The following is a 20,172-nucleotide window of genomic DNA, read 5'->3' as shown; positions in this document are numbered from 1 at the left end:
ACCAAAGCCCAAAGCTTTACCTGCATACATTTAAAGAGATTCCAATACTCAACATGTCATTTGTGCTTTTACCGAACATCATCACCTTCTAGGGCCTTAGATACCAGTCCGTCAGGTATCAAATATAGACTGAAGTTGGCTTTGGGTCTATCTCTTGCTCATGATTTGATGGATTTCTTGTCTCAGTTGACTCATCCTTATTCATTGGTCCCCCCTCCATCCTTGTGTTTCTCCTACCAAGGAGCATTTCAGACTCACCACATTTTCATTGGATGAGTTCTATCTTTCCGCTGCACTTCACTGCTCGAGGGACTCTTTCATTCTATCTCCCTGCCCTCCCCGCTTCCCTCCTCCATTCCTGGTGTCAACTATTTTAATTTTAAAAAAAAGCAAATTAGTTCCCTCCCAGCACTGACTTTCCCCATCCAAGTTCTACCTGCCACCCACTTCCGGGACAAAAGCAGGTGGCCCTCTTTTAATGTGCTTAACCATTCTAAGAAAGATGCACATGCTTGCTCATGTGTGTGAATGCACTAATGCACTGTGTCCAACTAGGAGTGTTTTTTTTCTTAAGTTTCATGAAAGCTATTACAAGATGGTAACCATGTGTCTGCACGCATGCATGTCCATGCATGGCAGCCACCTTGGAATGTTTTTTTAAAGCTTTATAAAAAATGTACTTTAAAATGGCCAATGTGTGTGTTCACAAATGTGTGCACATGCCTGGTGGACGTCTTGAAATGTTCTTGTTTATAAACCTTAAGAAAAGTCTTTCTCAGATGGGTGCCATGTGTGCATACTCACTGAAGCCTCGTGATGGGGAAAAAAGCAGTGGGAAAACTCGGAGGTCTGCATCCTGATTTTACAGACAAGACCTATTGGTTTTGCCAATGCTTGTTTAGAATGCCCTTACTGTTGCAGTGCTGGGCATAACAGGTGCCACTGGTACTTAATTTAATATAAGTTTATTAGTTCAAGAAGACCGAAAAGAGTTTTTAGCACTGACAGTGTCTGAACATATGAACTACTTTACCACATAGATGTCCTGTGTGAGAACATAATTGACTAGAGCATTTTACCAGAGTAAGAACCGACTGGATAAGGAATATGTAATTAAGCCTAACAGTGGCTGGAAGTGCATTATATGGCAGACAGTGGAGTGGTTAGAGAAAATACTGCATATTTAACTCCATGCTCCATTGAAAGGATATGTGCTTGTACTATGGAGCGGGCAAGAGACAATAAACAACAGTGGTCGCAAAACTTCTATTTTTATTGTGATTGTTCATGCAAAACCTGTTTAACTTGTAGATCTACAGGTCACTCAATGTAGAGGCACCATTATATATTTATTGAACTACTTTCCTACTCATTGCCGACTTTTCTCTCACCGGTACAGGTCCAAGCCCGATATAAAGATAGAACCCAGTGCGGGGAGACCAATGGATTACCAAGTATGTATGCGTTGCTCACCTGCACTTCCTCCCTGTGGAACAGTGTCATTGAGTGCATCATTTTGAGAGACATGTCACCTGGATGAGCAATCCAGCCTAACAAGGCACAACTGGTCACGTATGAGTGTGTTACTGATTCCAACTAAATCGTTTCAGTGGCCAAACTTGTGGCCTTTATTGACCATTAGGAACAAACCTTGGTGATGGGAGAAGAGTGTGCAGATTATATGCAGAACTGTATGGGCCATTGATCCAGCATCTGCAGAGCGCACAGAACTCTGCAGTTTGTCTTCATAAGACTTAGGGACTGGATTAGAGTTTGGCGGATGGGTACTCCTTAACAAACGGGACGGGTATCCTGCCCGCCTTACCACAAGTGCCATTGAATATAATGCACTTGTAATATTGCAGATGTGATACTAGGAATATGTGTGTGATGGAGGCCCTTAGTCTTGCCTTCTTTACATTTATGTGTTTTCATAGTCTGGCACCATTTTGTGGGACATTTTGGAGCCAGAGATACAATTGCGAGCATATATACACAGAAGATGGCACTGTTGGGCCAACCTTCAGATCCACAATGATACTTTACAACAAACATATGAGTGCTGACTAATGACATTAAAAGTCCTGTCGTACAATGGAAGAAACTGCAGCTGGTGGTGTGGTGGTTATATAACTGGTGGTATGTCCTTTACATGTGTGAAGTTCTGTGCTGTGTATAAATGAGCATGTATTAAAGCTGCTTGTATTTGTCGGTGTACATTCCAGGTGAGCATCACTGTAATTGAGGCGCGGCAGCTGGTGGGACTGAACATGGACCCGGTTGTGTGTGTTGAAGTTGGGGATGAAAAGAAATACACATCAATGAAAGAGTCAACAAACTGCCCCTACTACAACGAGGTAGGACATGGACACTACTTTGTGATACACTCAATGAGGTACCATCATTTGTGCCAGGAGTGCGACTGTTTCCATGTAACAGGGCCTTGCACATTTACTCTAGAATCATCGCTAATATCACCCACCCTGACATATTTTTGATCCCCGAATGCCACCCATTTGGTGCAAATGAACCAGCTATGTGCCCATCTCTGGTACTTATATAGATTGTAGTATTTATGTCTCCACCGGAACTCTTATTTGTGTCACTTTGCTAGCCCTTCTTCACTCCACCACATCAAACGTCATATCTTGGTCTCCGGTGCTCTAGCAATTCCTCAACCAATGGCAAACTCAGTTATGCCAAGTGTTGTGTAGCATCTGTTATGTTCCTCATTTACACACTTTCCTACATCGGCATCTGCCTTTCTGACTGCACCTGGGATGCGGGTCAGACTGGAACCCACAGTTGAGTTGTGACACCATCAATGCTAAATTCCCATAGCCTTTGTAATAATTATGTTGGTACTCAAATATGTTGGTACCCAATTTAGCAACGTTCACATGGTGAAGGGCTAAGCTGGCGAGGTTGGGATTTAAGTTGTCCCTGAGGGTGTGCAGGACTCCAGGGGTGTGCTTGTGGGACCAGGGCAACTTCAGATCCATCTCTGGACTGATCCTCCTTGTAAATCACTGTAACCATCTGACCAGGCCCTGCAGTCACAATAAAATCCAGCCCCATAACCCTTCAATCAGCAAAACAGCTAGAAGTTCAGACTACTCTTACATTTGAAGCATTGTTGGATTTTGCATTGCAATACACACTAGACAGCATCATTGTCTCATACCGCTGGTGTGTGAGCTAGGCACTGCCTCAAGGAAGCACGGTCGATGAATAAAGCCTAATAAACTGTATGGATAGTTCGTAAAATGATATCCATTGTTTCTCTCCGCAGTACTTTGTTTTTGAGTTCCACGTGCCACCGGATGTGATGTTTGATAAGATAATCAAGCTTTCGGTAAGTATTTGAGGCAGATTCAGCTAAATACAAAATACACCACACTATGGTCCTCGTTGCATGTTATGTGTGGCATAACTAATCACATGCACTTCATCCTTTTATACCACTCATCAATGGTATAAAGTTAACATACACAAATGTATGTTAATAGGAATCTGGATGTAGTGAAGAGAACGGTAGGTGGATCATGAGTAAAGACTTGCGAAATCCCCCTAAATATAGAAGATTAAAGATCAAATTGATTAATTTTCTTTATTTGGGTCTTTAGGCTCTCAGGTGTTATAAGAATAAAAATAGAAAAAAAAGTGATATCATTATTTCTGGGACAGCAAACATCCACCTTCTCCAGAAAATTTTAAACTGCCACAAGAAGAGTTTACATTAATATAGGCATAAATTTGTGGACTATCAACCTTCCACAAAACCTTAATGTCAATGGCTTCTACTTTCGAACTTCTGCATTACTGATCTCTGTATAAACGAATATAGAGCCAGCTTGATATTAGTGAAATGTAACTAATATCTGACATTAATGGAAAAATAGGAGAATCTAAAAATCACTATTGTCTTCTTACTGTAAGATAATGTGGAGTTAAGTATTACTTTTGTATACAAAGTGTTGTCAAATATTCTTAGAAGATAATTTGAAATGACTAAATACAAGTCATGCAATGTGTTTACAGCTACATCCTAGTTAAGAGAGAAGAAACATGAGGGCGAATTTACCCCTGCTCCCATTTGTGTCATGTCATTCAGTTCAGGAAATGAGGAAGTTAAAAACTGCATACTTACTTAAACATTTGAAATAGTATATTTCCACCATGGCACCAAGGTCATATGAGAGTGAGGATAGGCTGTCAGATTTACAGTTCAGATTATGCATGTAGGAGACAAGGTGTTACCCAAAGTTGATAGTTTACCTTCTAAACCATTATCCAATAGTTGCCCCAGAGAAGGAACAAATAAAATGTAGGTACAAAAAACATCACAGTATAGAATAATAAACTATGCTCCGATTCAGAATGATTTTCTGTGGAGAAAAGTAGGAGTTGCATGTAGAGCCTTATATTTGTACCTAACATTTAATATCACTTTCTCAAAGACACAAGCAAATCTTTGCAAATCTCCTTTACATATTCACATCTAAAGATAATTAAAGTGACTCTTATACTAAACTTTGTTAGATGGTAAACATGCCTGGTACAGATCAGAAATGATCTGGAAAAATTTGCTTGAAAGAAAATCTTTGTGAATCAGGAAGCAGGTCTTTTCCATTCCTTGCCTTCGCCTCATGTTTACTAGGTACCTTAGATCTTTTCCCCTGTCTGAATAAGACCACACATCCGACACTGCTTTATTATGTGTCAGGTCATCCACAGATTATGTGACATGTTTCCCTTTTCTGACAGGTCATCCATTCGAAAAACCTCTTGCGCAGCGGGACGCTGGTGGGTTCCTTCAAGCTGGACGTGGGCACAGTTTACACGCAACAAGGTAGGTGGTGATCCTGCCTCTCTCCCCATGAGTTATTGTAGCTGCAAATAATGCATAATCACAGATCCATTACTGTCCCGTGTGATCTTCTGTCCTTCGTCTAAGACCTCAAGCAGGACAGGGAGTGATGACTGCTCCCAACAGCCCACTGCATGCGCAGTGAAATAAAAAAAAGACTATGGGGCATATTAAAGACCCCTAGTGCCACCGGAGAGTCACACTTAGTGACGCTCCAGTGGCGCTATGTATTGCACCGTATTTACATGCTGGCATTAAGCTACTTTTTGTGGCTTTACACCACCTTGTAATGCAGCCCTTTGCGTGGAAGGGGCGTGCAGTGGGTGTTGCTGTGGGCATGCCACAGCAACACTCATTGCATTTTGACACTGCCCCAGATTTATGAGTTTTCGTAAACCTGAGGCAGCACCAAAATCTAACGCCACCCTAGGCGCAACGAGGAGAAATGCTTTCATTTCTCCTTGTTTTTTGCTCTTTCTGTGTGTGCTGCATCCTGCAGCCCACATAGAAAGAGCAAATCACCATTTAAGATTGCTTTTGTGCAGGAAGGTGTTCCTCCCTGCACAAAAACAATCTCCTCCTCAACGCAGCCATCCTTGCACAATGGTGCAAGGGTTACTTCATTGGTGCACGGCAGCAAATTCAGCGCCGGCGCAGGGGGAAACATTGAGGTGCACCGTATTCTATTAAATACAGCTCATCCCTGCATTGTGAAAATGACGGTGCGTGACGCTGTCAAATTTGGCGCAGCGACGCGCACCGTCCTTTTCCCTTAAATCTGGCCCTATGCACTTACCAAGTTGAAGGAGTGTTACACTTAAGCATGATTATGGAAAGAGAGGCCAGTGTGAGCTCTTAAGTTTACAAATGTACCTATGCTTCTAATGATAGATACATAGTTTTTAATTAAAGGGCACTACATTGAATTCATACATCTGTGCAGCGGTTAAACATTATTGTGCATTTCAGGCAAACACCGTTTTTATGCTTTATATTCTGCAGAGGACATTTGCATTGTTTTCACGTCAGTTATTCAGGGAAATGGACACAGAGATGTCAGCTTGCAGCTCCTGCAAAGACAGCAGGACCCAGCACTGAAATAGGAATATTAACAAGCATTTACCGCCACAAGTACTGAGGATCAGAGAAATAAGCTGACGGTGTTTTCATGTATCCTAATTTATTTAAAACGATCTCCTTGAGATGTTAAATTATGGGCGCTGATATATGAAAGCACATAAAGTCGACGTTTGCAGACGGAAATGTGAATAATTCAAAGCTCAGCAAGAACAGGGTGTGATCAGTTGTGGCACAATACTCAGAGTTTGTGTTTTTGCAACATAGCCATCCACACTGAATTTTGTGGACCTACAGAATTGTGGCATATGGCGTGGATGGCCATAGTGTAGAAAATAATGCAGTAAAAACGCAACAGAAAGAAGTCAGACTCCAGCTTCTGCTAAAAACATTGAAAACGTAGTTAATCATCAGAACCGGTTAAGGAGTGAAAAATGTTTTTTCAAGATTTCAAAAGCAAGTATGAGGTCGGCCCACGGAAGAGCTGTGTTTGGCCGACATTGGCCGTGATGGGAAAACGTTTTTATGAATCAAAGCAATCAAATATCGGTCATACTTTGATGAGGCAGATAGCTCTGATGGTCAATGTGCCTGCTGCTGACATCTGTCTGTGAAAAGATGATCACAGGTTTGAATCCTAGCAGGACCAAGTAAGCGAGTCATCCATGGTTAAAATTTAAGTATTTGTGAGTTGGAAAATAGTCACTGAAAAAGTTAGATCCTTGTTCTATTCAAAGTACAAATATATTTCTATTGAGTTCTCCAGTGCTTTAAATGGAAAAATAGAAGTGCAGGTACTCTGTGATAGAGTACCTGCTTGTTTCCGAGAAGTGCCGGTACTCTCCAATTAAAAGTATTACGTATATCTTGAGATATGCCGGTACTCTCCCTCTCAAAATAAAAAAGTGCCGGTACTCAGTACCGGTGAGTACCAGCCCATTTAAAGCACTGGAGTTCTATTTTCATAATCAAAAAACTAAGTTTGCGCCGTTTTTGCGTCAAAAAGTGGCGCAAATGCGGCGCTAACAAATATAAATATGGGCCTAACTCTTTAAAAGTCAGATTTCGGTTTGCTCAAAAACTTTTTGCAATCTCGTGTGTGTGATCTCTAGCGGGATAAGGAGGGGCGTTGAAAGCAATGTGGAGAGAGAGGGAAATTTCAAGGGGGGAGGGCAACAAAAGGGGGAGAGAGAGCAAGAAAGCACATTCACTCCCACTGAGTCCTTACAGAAAAAGGAGTAAGTAGTTCTCTGAATGCAAAGAAGGACTGAAGTGGAAAGACGCAAGTTAATCAGTCCGAACACCGTGAGACTAAAGTGCTCTTGGGCGAGACCTTTACATTAATAAGAAGGGAAGCCAGCGAATCAGAACCAGGGATGGGAAAGTGATAATAAAGCCATCCAATCATATGTAAGAGGCTGCCGCATAGTGGAAACAATAGGTCTGGCCAACAGCTGTCTTTTGCTGAGACCTAATTCACAACTCCACTCAGCTGAACATGGAGTTTGACAGGGCTCATCTAGGCTGTCTTCGCCCCTACAACTTTCAGATGGTCCTCAGCCTTTTCAAGGCACTCTTGCCACTTAAGGGCAGCATAGCCTCAGAGCCAATGCCCTGGGTTTGGAAGGAGAGTCAGATTTCATTCCTAATGGTCTCTACAATTTAGTTTCCCAAATGCATCTTGGTTTGCTTAAAATGTCATGATGCAGCACTCACCTTTGATGGAGGGTACTTCCCCCACGAGAAAAACCTTGCAGCATTGCTTTCTACTTCACACTGTTCAAAGGTATATGGACGGATACGTTGTACTTGGTTTCTATACCTATTGAACATGTCTTTTGCAATTTTCAGAAGATCCTGATTCATAACCCCCAAGAACTTTCAATTACTCTCCCTATTTTACCTGTTAAAGAACTGTGGTAATTCACTTTGAAACATCAAGCTGAATTTAGGAACACTGTTGAAAAGTTGTGATAGCAGAAGGCATTTTTTAGGAGGTACAAACATAAAGCATTTACCAATGATAACAAAGGATTCTTGAAAGGCAACCCGACGAACAAGTGAAAAGTGATGGGCATGTGGTGGGTGTGGTTAAAAACCTGCAATACTTACAACAGGTCAAAGCGCTTGTGTGCTCGACCTAAAAACTGTGAGTTTTTGTTTTATCAAAAATAGATACACGTTGAAAATGTCAACAATAGCTCATGTAAAATACAAAACCCTTACCCATTTAAATGGACGCAACCAAAAAATAAGAGGAAATATCTAAAGGCCTAATGTAGGAAAGGGCAGTAATAATGTTTCTGCCAAAAACCTTTGGAATCTCCATCTACTACAGTGGCAGCCGCCCAGTGTGAGGAGAATGACTTGCATCCCTGTCCTACTTAGGTCCTTGAAAGACCACCATGGAAAGTGTGATAACCGTTCATCAAAAGCTAAGTATAGTCTATTTACCATGCTTGGACTGCCTCTAGCATGGCAAGCAGACTACGTATGGGGTGCTGGCAATGTACCCCGACTTTCGTGACAGTTCCCTGTGTCCACATTCGGTGGTGACAGCACCAGAATAGTATTGGAAACCCCTGTTCTGGTGAAGTAACCTTGTCACTGCTGAAGAAAACTCAAAATGCAGCAGCTATCACTTACAGTGAAGATGTAAGTGGCCAAGATATATATTGACTGCAATGGAAAATAAACATCCCATTGCAAAACTTCAGCAAAATTGGTCTACACAAAGGGTCGAGCCAGTCACAGGTCTGAGAAGTCAGATAGACTGGAAAGAGTTCACCGAGCAATAGTGGTTTGACCTACTAAGTAAAATAACCTTTGTGTGCATTTAGGAGCTATGAGGCAAAGGGCCTTTCCATCATAGAACATTCTAGTGCAGTTAAACCTTAGGCACCCTTACCAGTTGCAAGTGCTAAAAACAAGCTATTGCATTTTGCACCCAGTGGTGATGAATAAAAATGCACTTCAAATGCTTCTGAAACTTGTGGTGTGGCCTCCAACGTTGCCAGGTTCAATGCACTGGTCCTATAAAGCTTCCATCAGCAGGGGGATGACACTGGGTAATGGTTTGGTCAGGGTGCCAGGTTTCAACAAGCCAGAAAAAGTACATACAATGATTCCAATTTGATTCCCTCAAAGTTTTCTGATCAGTGTCTTGAGCAATTCAGCCAGGGGTTCAGGAGCACTGCAGCAGGTCTAGCAGAGACCCAGCATTACTTGAGGTAGAATTCCTTCTCACACTCAAGGAAGAAGGATTTTGGGCTCCTTCATTACTAGGCCACACTTCAGAGACTTCCAATCAGCAGTGTCCTAGAAGACAGACACCGGGGCTCCAAGACCATGCTGTATCTAATGGTTGAGGCAAGGAACAGACTGACTAATCCTAGTAGCAATCAAGGTAGCTCCTCAGCTGGTCATGAAGTCTGGTGTTTCAAATCTGTTCAAGGTGGCAATGCTGTTTTTCATTAAATGTAGACATAAAGTTTCAACTGGTGGGGCTGCCAGGTTCCTTAAATATCCATGTGTACACTTTCCATATCTGTAGCACTCACGCCCTATTTACACAAGGGAGGGCATCTGGGACCATTTGGGAGTTACCTCTGTCAATGCTGTGCCTATCTGAAGCCTTCTGGTAAACGCTGTTCCGATAATCACTAAGGGCCTGAATTAGAGTCCGGCTGGTGGGTTATTCCATCACAAATGTGACAGATATCCCGTCCTCCGTTTTATAACCCCATTATATCCTATGGGAATCGTAATATGGCAGACAGGATATCCATCATGTTTGTGATGGAGTAACCCGTCCACCAAACTCTAAATCAGGCCCTATGTCTTAAACACAAGAATGTTTGGTAAGGTATGGAGGCACTATATTCTCCCCTCTACTAAAATTACTGAATACACCAACATAAAATTAATTTTGTGTACCGTTCTTAGTTCTTAATGTAACAAAACTTTAAGAGATCCAGGTGTTAACTTGAAATGGACAACTCTGCCTTTTCCCTCAGAGCACCAGTTTTACCACAAGTGGGCCATTCTGTCGGACCCCGATGACATCACGGCGGGCCTGAAAGGCTACTTGAAGTGCGACATCGCTGTGGTCGGCAAAGGAGACAACATTAAAACCCCCCACAAAGCCAACGAGACGGACGATGACGATATAGAAGGGTGAGAAATTTTGGATTTAACAATAGTTCCTAGTGCCTTGGAAACCAGGTCAGGACAGCTTTATGAAGAGTATACAACCACATGAGCAGGCTGTGCATTGATATAGAAGTTTACAAGTACTTGAAAATGTCAGGGTCCCAGTCCTGTTATTGCTAACTTTAGTTTCCAAGTTTCCAGGCTTTTTGTGATCAGACTTTAAGTGTAGTTTCAACTGGTGGATTCTCTGACAAAGGAATTACCAAGAACTCTCTGTCGGAAAATACAGCTATGGGCTTCATTGCGAGTGCACAGGATGTGGTTGTGCTAATACTGCACCCCTACAAACAACGGCACTGGGGATCCAAGGTTATCCAAATAATGCTGATCCGTAGGTGAATCCTTAGAGTCCCGATGAGGCAGATACTGCTGTTACCATTACTTCTCTGGAGATTATGGGCCTCATTTATGAGGAAGTGGCACAGCGTGGTGCCAAAACCATCACTTCAGAAAGGCAGGGATGCGCTGTATTTACAAAAATATGAAGCATTGCTGTGTTTCCTCTAGCCCGGGTGCTAAATTTAGCTGCTTAGCACCAACCCAGGCACCCTCACACGATAGTGCAAGGGGGCCTGCATTTCAGGGAATGATTGATTATGTGCAGTAAGGTGTCCCTTCCTGCACATGAACAATCAGTAACAGCTATTTGCTAGTTCTATGTGTGCTTCACATAAGCAATCTACAATTGCGATTTGGCACTTCTATGTGTGCTGCAGAATGCTCCGGTGACGCTAGGGCCTCGTAAATGAAGCCCTATCTTTTATCACATTTGTCTAAACTAGGGTCTACTGAATACCAGTGTACTGTCTCGCTTACTCCAGAAGTATGTGCAGCCGGCAGTGGTACTGGAACAATTGATCCTCTTAAAATCTTTGTTTCCATCTACTTCAGAATTAAAAATATGCTTCATTTGTGCTTTTGTGACTACTGATATATTCTGAAATATTTGTACAGTTTGTTTACTTTTCAATTTTGTGTTTGAAAAAATGACTCCCTTTCCTTTCATAATCCATGTATCCTAGAAAGATTGCATAACAACATCCTCTCACTTTCCAGTCCACAAAATGTAAACAGCCAGCTCAATGCCAAAAGAATAAGCAGCAGTTTGTCAGACTTTCCAGTCCACAAAATGTAAACAGCCAGCTCAATGCCAAAAGAATAAGCAGCAGTTTGTCAGACATACCTGACATTTGACCTCTGTCTTTAAAGCACAGCTAAACAGAGAGGATAAAAACACAATTTGCAGGCTTTTCCATGCTCATTCACCTTCTGAATTCCAGTATTGGTATTTTGAGGGCTATTTTGAGGGGGCTGCAGCACCCTTACTTCCAATCAGTGCTTAATTTGAGCCGGTGGTTTTTGGTGCTCAGCACTGGCACTTAATAGTCAACAATGGTGCGCGTGAATTGCTGCCACATGGTGGCACTGTTTGTCTAATTTAGAAATGAGCACAACAGCAGCTGTTTATGCATTCAATATATTAAAAATTACAATTGCCTGCCACCGAAGCCATTCTAATAACTTTGAGGGCCTGGAATAGTCTGAATTGTCACACTTGTGGGAGTGTGATGGTTAGTAGTTGTGCTGGTGCGGCCATTTGCAGTGCTGGCAGAGTCAATGGGTGGTGCAAACTGCAGTAGCCTCCTGAGGAGGGCCCTGGCAACTATTTGTTTACAAATTAAGCACTGCTTCCACTGTCTTTGGCGGCCGGGATCTAATGGGAACAGGCTATTCATGTCCGGCCAGGAGTATGCCCGTGTTACGTGCCACACAAGGCTAAAACAAAAATGTTGGTACTTCATCTTGAGTAAAAAAATGTATTTATTTTGACTGCCAGTTAGATTTTTTTGCTTTACAATTATGTCCAGATGTGTAGAAAAATGCAATTAGGTCAAGTTGAACAGGATGGACAAACAGACCTTTCCATGCTAATTATGACTATATAGGTACATAACACAAGTGTGTTTGTGTGTATGGAAATCTGGATGTACGTGTGTGTAGTGGGTGAGAGCGTGTTTGTGTGCATGATACACATGGGATTTCTTCTGCAAAAAACTGTGCAGACAAAAGCAGCCCAAGGGAAACACGTGCACTGGTCTGCACGAAGGACAGGCCCAGGGTCCCAACCCCTTTGTGATACACTTGCCAAACTGGCAATGCAAAAACCTGCCAATCCTCTCAAAATGTAATGTGATCCTTCTCCTCAGCCTTAGTTGTACATTAGTGCCCCTGGGCTTTAAATGAACAGGGGCTGTCAGGGACTGAGTGCCTGCACTGCTTTAGTTTTAAAGTGAGAGAATCAATACTTCTCAAAAGGAGTGGAATATATTTATTGGGAGAGTATAGGTATGTCTCAGTAGCAAACAGGTACTCTGTCATCATGAGTACCTGCACGTCTATGCTCTCATTTCAAGCAGCCAAATCTAAAAAACTCTTGAAACTGATTCCTCCTTGTTAAGCAAAGGAAGAATAAATCACACGTTGTCAAAATTATGGGACTGATGCTCGCCTCCCAGCTTCCATTTATTGCTCATTGTACTTTACCCCCGACAGCGCCTTCCCACGGTAAAGGAACCGAGGTATTTTGAGTTATATTGTGTAGGAGGCTGGACTGGCTTGTAGTGAGTACCAAGGGGTACTTACACCTTGCACCAGGCCCAGGTATCCCTTATTAGTGTATAGGGGTGTCTAGCAGCTTAGGCTGATAGAAAAGGTAGCTTAGCAGAGCATCTTAGGCTGAACTAGGAGACGAGTGAAGCTCCTACAGTACCACTAAGTGTCATATGCACAATATCATAAGAAAACACAATACACAGATATTCTAAAAATAAAGGTACTTTATTTTTATGACAATATGCCAAAAGTATCTCAGTGAGTACCCTCAGTATGAGGATAGCAAATATACACAAGATATATGTACACAATACCAAAATATGCAGTAATAGCAATAGAAAACAGTGCAAACAATGTATAGTCACAATAGAATGCAATGGGGGCACATAGGGATAGGGGCAACACAAACCATATACTCTAGAAGTGGAATGCGAACCACGAATGGACCACAAACCTATGTGACCTTGTAGAGGGTCGCTGGGACTGTAAGAAAACAGTAAGGGTTAGAAAAATAGCCCACCCCAAGACCCTGAAAAGTGGGTGCCAAGTGCACTTAAGTTCCCCAAAGAGCACAGAAGTCGTGATAGGGGAATTCTGCAGGAAAGACCAACACCAGCAATGCAACAACGATGGATTTCCAGACGAGGGTACCTGTGGAACAAGGGGACCAAGTCCAAAAGTCATGATCAAGTCGGGAGTGGGCAGATGCCCAGGAAATGCCAGCTGTGGATGCAAAGAAGCTGCCACTGGATGGTAGAAGCTGAGGATTCTGTGCGAACGACAAGGGCTAGAAACTTCCCCTTTGGAGGATGGATGTCCCGCGTCGTGAAGAGTCGCGCAGAAGTGTTTTCCCGCAGAAAGACCGCAAACAAGCCTTGCTAGCTGCAAGGGTCGCGGTTAGGGTTTTTGGATGCTGCTGTGGCCCAGGAGGGACCAGGATATCGCCAACTGCGTGAGGAGACAGAGGGGGCGCCCAGCAAGAGAAGGAGCCCACTCAGAAGCAAGCAGCACCCGCAGAAGTGCCGGAACAGGCACTACGAAGTGGAGTGAATCGGTGCTCACCCGAAGTTGCACAAGAGAGTCCCACGCCGCCGGAGGACAACTCAGGAGGTCGTGAAATGCAGGTTAGAGTGCAGGGGACCCAGGCTTGGCTGTGCACAAAGGAAATCCTCGGTGAGTGCACAGGAGCCGGAGTAGCTGCAAAAGACGCGGTTCTCAGCAATGCAGTCTGGCGTGGGGAGGCAAGGACTTACCTCCACCAAACTTGGACTGAAGAGTCACTGGACTGTGGGAGTCACTTGGACAGAGTTGCTGAGTTCAAAGGACCTCGCTCGTCGTGCTGAGAGGAGACCCAGAGGACCGGTGATGCAGTTCTTTGGTGCCTGCGGTTGCAGGGGGAAGATTCTGTCGACCCACGGGAGATTTCTTCAGAGCTTCTAGTGCAGAGAGGAGGCAGACTACCCCCACAGCATGCACCACCAGGAAAACAGTCGAGAAGGCGGCAGGATCAGCGTTACAAGGTCGCAGTAGTCGTCTTTGCTACTTTGTTGCAGTTTTGCAGGCTTCCAGCGCGATCAGCAGTCGATTCCTTGGCAGAAGGTGAAGAGAGAGATGCAGAGGAACTCTGATGAGCTCTTGCATTCGTTATCTAAGGAATTCCCCAAAGCAGAGACCCTAAATAGCCAGAAAAGAGGGTTTGGCTACTTAGGAGAGAGGATAGGCTAGCAACACCTGAAGGAGCCTATCAGAAGGAGTCTCTGACGTTACCTGCTGGCCCTGGCCACTCAGAGCAGTCCAGTGTGCCAGAAGCACCTCTGTTTCCAAGATGGCAGAGGTCTGGAGCACACTGGAGGAGCTCTGGGCACCTCCCAGGGGAGGTGCAGGTCAGGGGAGTGGTCACTCCCCTTTCCTTTGTCCAGTTTTGAGCCAGAGCAGGGCTGAGGGGTCCCGGAACCGGTGTAGACTGGCTTATGCAGAAATGGGCACCATCTGTGCCCATGAAAGCATTTCCAGAGGCTGGGGGAGGCTACTCCTCCCCTGCCTTAACACCTTTTTCCAAAGGGAGAGGGTGTAACACGCTCTCTCTGAGGAAGTCCTTTGTTCTGCCTTCCTGGGCCAAGCCTGGCTGGACCCCAGGAGGGCAGAAGCCTGTCTGAGGGGTTGGCAGCAGCAGCAGCTGCAGTGAAACCCCTGAAAAGGCAGTTTCGCAGTACCCAGGTCTGTGCTAGAGACCCGGGGAATCATGGGATTGTCTCCCCAATACCAGGATGGCATTGGTGGGGCAATTCCATGATCTTAGACATGTTACATGGCCATATTCGGAGTTACCATTGTGAAGCTACACATAGGTAGTGACCTATATGTAGTGCACGCGTGTAATGGTGTCCCCGCACTCACAAAGTCCGGGGAATTGGCCCTGAACAATGTGGGGGCACCTTGGCTAGTGCCAGGGTGCCCACACACTAAGTAACTTAGCACCCAACCTTTACCAGGTAAAGGTTAGACATATAGGTGACTTATAAGTTACTTAAGTGCAGTGTAAAATGGCTGTGAAATAACGTGGACGTTATTTCACTCAGGCTGCAGTGGCAGGCCTGTGTAAGAATTGTCAGAGCTCCCTATGGGTGGCAAAAGATATGCTGCAGCCCATAGGGATCTCCTGGAACCCCAATACCCTGGGTACCTCAGTACCATATACTAGGGATTTATAAGGGTGTTCCAGTATGCCAATGTAAATTGGTAAAATTGGTCACTAGCCTGTTAGTGACAATTTGGAAAGAAGTGAGAGAGCATAACCACTGAGGTTCTGATTAGCAGAGCCTCAGTGAGACAGTTAGTCATAACACAGGTAACACATACAGGGCACACTTATGAGCACTGGGGCCCTGGCTGGCAGGGTCCCAGTGACACATACAACTAAAACAACATATATACAGTGAAATATGGGGGTAACATGCCAGGCAAGATGGTACTTTCCTACATATTGCCTTTGTGGGACTAAGTGATGGAGGTCGGTGGTAACTGTGTGTGGGTTCCTATTTTGGGTCACTCCATACTTGACCACATCTACCATGACATTCTTTCATCCAGCCAAGTGGGCACCGGGAGCCCCATCCTCTGGGTACCGCTTTATTTGGGATTACTTTCAATGCCGTGTCATTCGGTAGACCATGATTGCTGAGAAGTGGTGTCCAACAGTGTTCTTTACCCAGCTCTGCTCTTTTCACGATTTATCTGAGTCCTCTTGGAAATCATGGCCCATTGTTAGAGCCACAGTGCACTTCCTTTCAGTGCACCTTCGCTGTGTTAGTCTTGCAGTCATGCCTTTCCTCTCATTGAACATCACAACATCTGAGATACTATCTTTAGTTACAGTGCACACTATGGATCTCAGTCTGATCCCTCCTTTCGGCAGGAGCTTGGGATTTCAGATCAGAACCACTCTTTCACCCCAAGTTTGAGGCAAGTTTACATCCTGTTCTCAGTAACTTAAAATAATTATGCCAGCTGCTAAAGTCAAGGAACCTTGGTGCCAAGGAAACCCGGAGCTCCACCTGCATTAAAGAAAGATAATGTAAAGAGTCGCAGTGACTGAACCCAGAACTAAACGGGGCGCTACATTTGTCCTTTATGCAGCAGGTATGTGCAGTCGGTCCCACCTTCATGGTTTCCCAAAGATCCGTACAATATTTACCAAAACTTCAATGAGAAGGAGTAACTTACTCCTGGAAATGCAGGCGTAAGTCAAGTGAAATCTTGTTCAGTTGCGATCTGGGCCTCCAAACGATGTTTGACAGGAATCGTCAAGTTTTGGAAGGTGGGTAAACAAATCTCTCAAAATATGGATGAGCAAATCCAGCCCAACAATAATGTCACTTTAACCTCTATGTATGTATGTATGTGTTATTTGTATAACGCAAACCTAATGAAAACTGACGTAAAGTACGTTTTTTATTAGGAAAATGAACGTATCACAATCAATCACACGGTTTTACGCGTTACTTTAATACCTTTACACTATGCATGTGAAGCGAGCTGACGTCATTGAATCATAAGTACTTCCGGGTGAATGGTCCTGTCCTCTGGCCTGTCTCCACGCTGCAGGAACCTGCTCCTTCCAGACGGGGTGCCCTCGGAGAGGCAGTGGGCTCGCTTCTACATCAAGCTTTACCGCGCAGAGGGGCTGCCCCGGATGAACACCAGCATCATGGCCAACGTGAAGAAAGCCCTCATCGGGGAGAACAAGGACCTGGTCGACCCCTACGTGCAGGTGTCCTTCGCGGGACAGAAGGTAAGCGATGTGGGCGCCGCACCTGAGCTGTCACTCAGTTGCCTCTCTGCCTCCCTGGTGGGAAAGGGGCAGGTAAGACTAAGGGTGGGTGAAGACCTCGCTCTGCCGGCAGAGTTTGCAGAGTTTTGCCCACTCCACATTCTACTTGGAGCGCGGAGTTCCAACAAAACTCTGCCAACCACCGTGTGGTGCAGTTTTTGCTTGCACACGGCTCGCCAACATTGAGTTGGTAAGTGTGAGCAACAATTTGCATCCCCTGGCATGCTTTTCCAGCGCCAAAAAGCCTCCTGGCGAGATTTCGATGGCAGGTTCCAACCATTCGTGTTGAGAAAGCTTCCGCTCAAGTAGAAAGTCTACTCGAGTGGCAGAAAGAATCAGCGCCCTCTGGTGCACCACCTGGTGCCATTCATGCTGATGTTACAGTGTGGAACAAGCTCTTGTGCCTGAAGTCCAATCGCTCGCTCGCAGAACTAGGCGCAGTGGGGCTACTCTGTTCTACACCGCATCAATCTCTCTCTTTCGTCCCTCATGTGTTTTACATCACTCTCCCTGGCTCTCTCTCAATTTCTCTTTCTATCGCCCGCTTTATTTTTATCAATCTCTCTTGCACTATATATACCTCTTCATATAGTTTGTTTTTCTCACACTATATCTTTCTTCCTCTTTTACTCATCTGTATCACCTTTTCTTCATCTTTCCTTTTATTTGTGGTTTTTATTGCTTTCTTTCTTTCTTTTCCCATCTCTGACTTCTTCTATTTTATGTTCTCTCCCACTTCTCTCTCTCTCTCTCTCTCTCTCTCTCTCTCTCGTGTTACAATATTTCTCTCTCTTATCTTTCTCTCTTTCACTCTATTTGTCAGTCTCTCTCTTTCTCGCTCTCACTGGCTGTTTCTCAAGTCCTCCCTCCATCCTTCACCCTCCTCCTTTCTTTTCTATTGTCTCTCTAATCTCTCCATCTCTGTTAGTTATATGTTTTTTTTATAATTTCTTGTTCTCCCATCTGTTTTTTCTCATCCTCCCTATCTCCCCCTCTCTTTTTGATGCTTCTCCCTCTCTTTCATATACCAGTCTTTCAATATCTTCCATCTGCCCTTCCCCCTTCATGCTGTCTCATATTATTTATTAACATTTCCTTCTCACTCTCTTAATCTCTTTCCATCTCCTTCTCTGTCTTCTGCACTCTGTACCTCTCATGTTTTTATCACCTTTCTTCTCTCTTTGACTTCACTGAGCTGTCACTTGTTTTTCCTTTTTCACTCTTTCTCGCTCTCTTTGGTCTCTTCATCTTTTACTAAACCTACCACCTTTACTCATACTATTTGCAACCTCTGTGAAGTGTGGCTGCCCCTGAGCTGTAAAGTATTTCTCCGCCCTACTGATTTACACCACATTCAAGCTTCCATGCTACATCTGTCCAGATCAGCCAAAGGGGGTCAGAGGCACACAGCAGGTTAAGAAGAATTCAACACATTTCTCTTATGTAAAAGCATCTAGGGAATGTGGGCCTTGCAGGGGTGCCTTAACAGTTTTACTAAATTACATTTATTCAATGGCCCTTTTTTAGATTTTTTCCCACAAGGGATATATTTTTCCTGTGGGGAAACCCCTTCTTCTACACACCTAGCACTTTATTGGGAAGTTTGGCACCCCATTCTGGAGACTGATTTACTCCTTCTTTGACATGTCCAGGGTGTAATGCCTTAGGACATTTTTTCTGAACAGCCAAAAATTCTTTATTTTATGGGTATCCTCGAATTTTCCAGAGCTTCCCTCTCTTGGAATACCAATACCACCTCGGGCGTAGGATTTACCCCTGTGAAATAGCAGTGCACCATGATGGGGTAATATTATGCTTGAGTGAGTGAATTTGCTCTCATCAGACTTTGACATAGAACAAGGGAAAGAAAGGCAGAAAAGGGAAGAAGGAGGACGAGGTTGGCAGGAGAAAACAGTGAGAACTGGAGGTAAAGCAAAGATGAATAAGAACCCACAGGAGTGGGATGAAGGGGAAAGGAGCATAGGGTGGTGGGTGAAAGAGGCATGAGGTGGAATCAAGACTAGGCAGCTTTGTTATTCAGCAACCCCGCAGCGGTGTAACGAAACACAAGGGGGCCCCTCTGCAAAGTACCTATAGAGGCCCCTCCTTCCTCCTGGTCCTCATCAGGGGCCTGTTGCCCATGCACAGTGTACTGTGCTGAGGAACCCCCTGGAGATTGGGGGGGCCCGCACCACAGGGGCTGCGGGGGCCTTTGTTACACCACTGCAACCCCGGCATTGAGCAGCACCACCCACGGGCATCTGGGCACCAGCATGCATTACGTTACAAAGTAGGCACTGATTGTAGAATCAGTAACTTGCAGCTGGTGGGCAGAAATAACTGAGCCTGCTGCAATGCAATCTTCAGATGTGAGAAGGGATGAAGAGGTTTATAGAAAACCAAGGACATGAAAGCCTGAAAGTGAACACCGAAAGCACTGATACAGTGAACTGCAGCAGACATACGGAACACTGGTACTCGCCAACATCTGGGAGTTAGTGCTTTGGAGACCACACACCCCACCTTCATGGCACAATCAGTGACATAACACAACAGGATGGTCCCCCGTCACTGGCGTAAAAATAGCCCCCGCAGTCCCCGCTGTGTGCGGGAGGAAGGGCGGGGCAAGCTCCAGGGGGCCCTCTCAGCGCAGTAAACTGTGCATGGGCAGCAGGCCCCAGCCTGAGAGCTCCTGACTGGGTCGGGGGAGCCCTCTATGTACTTTGCAGGAACCCCCCTCAAGTTTCGTTACACCACTGCACCCCCGTGGGAGCGATGAGTCCTTCAGGCTTCAGCAGTATCGCATAGACACCCATAGCCTTTAGGCTAAATGGTGGCCCATGAAGGTTTAAGGCCGACCCTGCACTGCGAGGTCCTTTGTTATGCCCCTGATCCCCGGGCTCCATCACCCAGCTCCATTAGGGTGCTTCCCAAGGCACCCCCAGTTTGCGAAATCTAGGAGGCTCAATGAGGTTGTTGGTGAAATTGCAATATGCGGTAAAATCACTGGAAAATCTCTCGGATTTGTAAACTTTTCTGGACAGCGTATGCGTCTCCTCACTGACATATC

General features: G+C 44.7%; 1 protein-coding gene across 11 annotated transcripts in view; it reads left to right on the top strand.

The window, feature by feature from the left end:
* OTOF (otoferlin) overlaps positions 1 to 20,172 on the top strand; it is an 875,032-nt gene that overhangs the window by 651,348 nt on the left and 203,512 nt on the right. For all 11 annotated transcript variants that reach the window (XM_069233684.1, XM_069233683.1, XM_069233685.1 and 8 more), the window contains 6 exons: positions 1,400 to 1,454; positions 2,226 to 2,357; positions 3,293 to 3,355; positions 4,768 to 4,852; positions 9,964 to 10,123; positions 16,877 to 17,063. In XM_069233684.1, coding sequence (XP_069089785.1) covers positions 1,400 to 1,454; positions 2,226 to 2,357; positions 3,293 to 3,355; positions 4,768 to 4,852; positions 9,964 to 10,123; positions 16,877 to 17,063 — 682 coding nt within the window. The remainder of the gene's footprint in view (positions 1 to 1,399; positions 1,455 to 2,225; positions 2,358 to 3,292; positions 3,356 to 4,767; positions 4,853 to 9,963; positions 10,124 to 16,876; positions 17,064 to 20,172) is intronic.

Source organism: Pleurodeles waltl, chromosome 5, assembly GCF_031143425.1.
Source record: "Pleurodeles waltl isolate 20211129_DDA chromosome 5, aPleWal1.hap1.20221129, whole genome shotgun sequence".
Classification (NCBI taxonomy): Eukaryota; Metazoa; Chordata; class Amphibia; order Caudata; family Salamandridae; genus Pleurodeles; species Pleurodeles waltl.
This window is presented reverse-complemented; position numbering and strand designations above follow the sequence as displayed.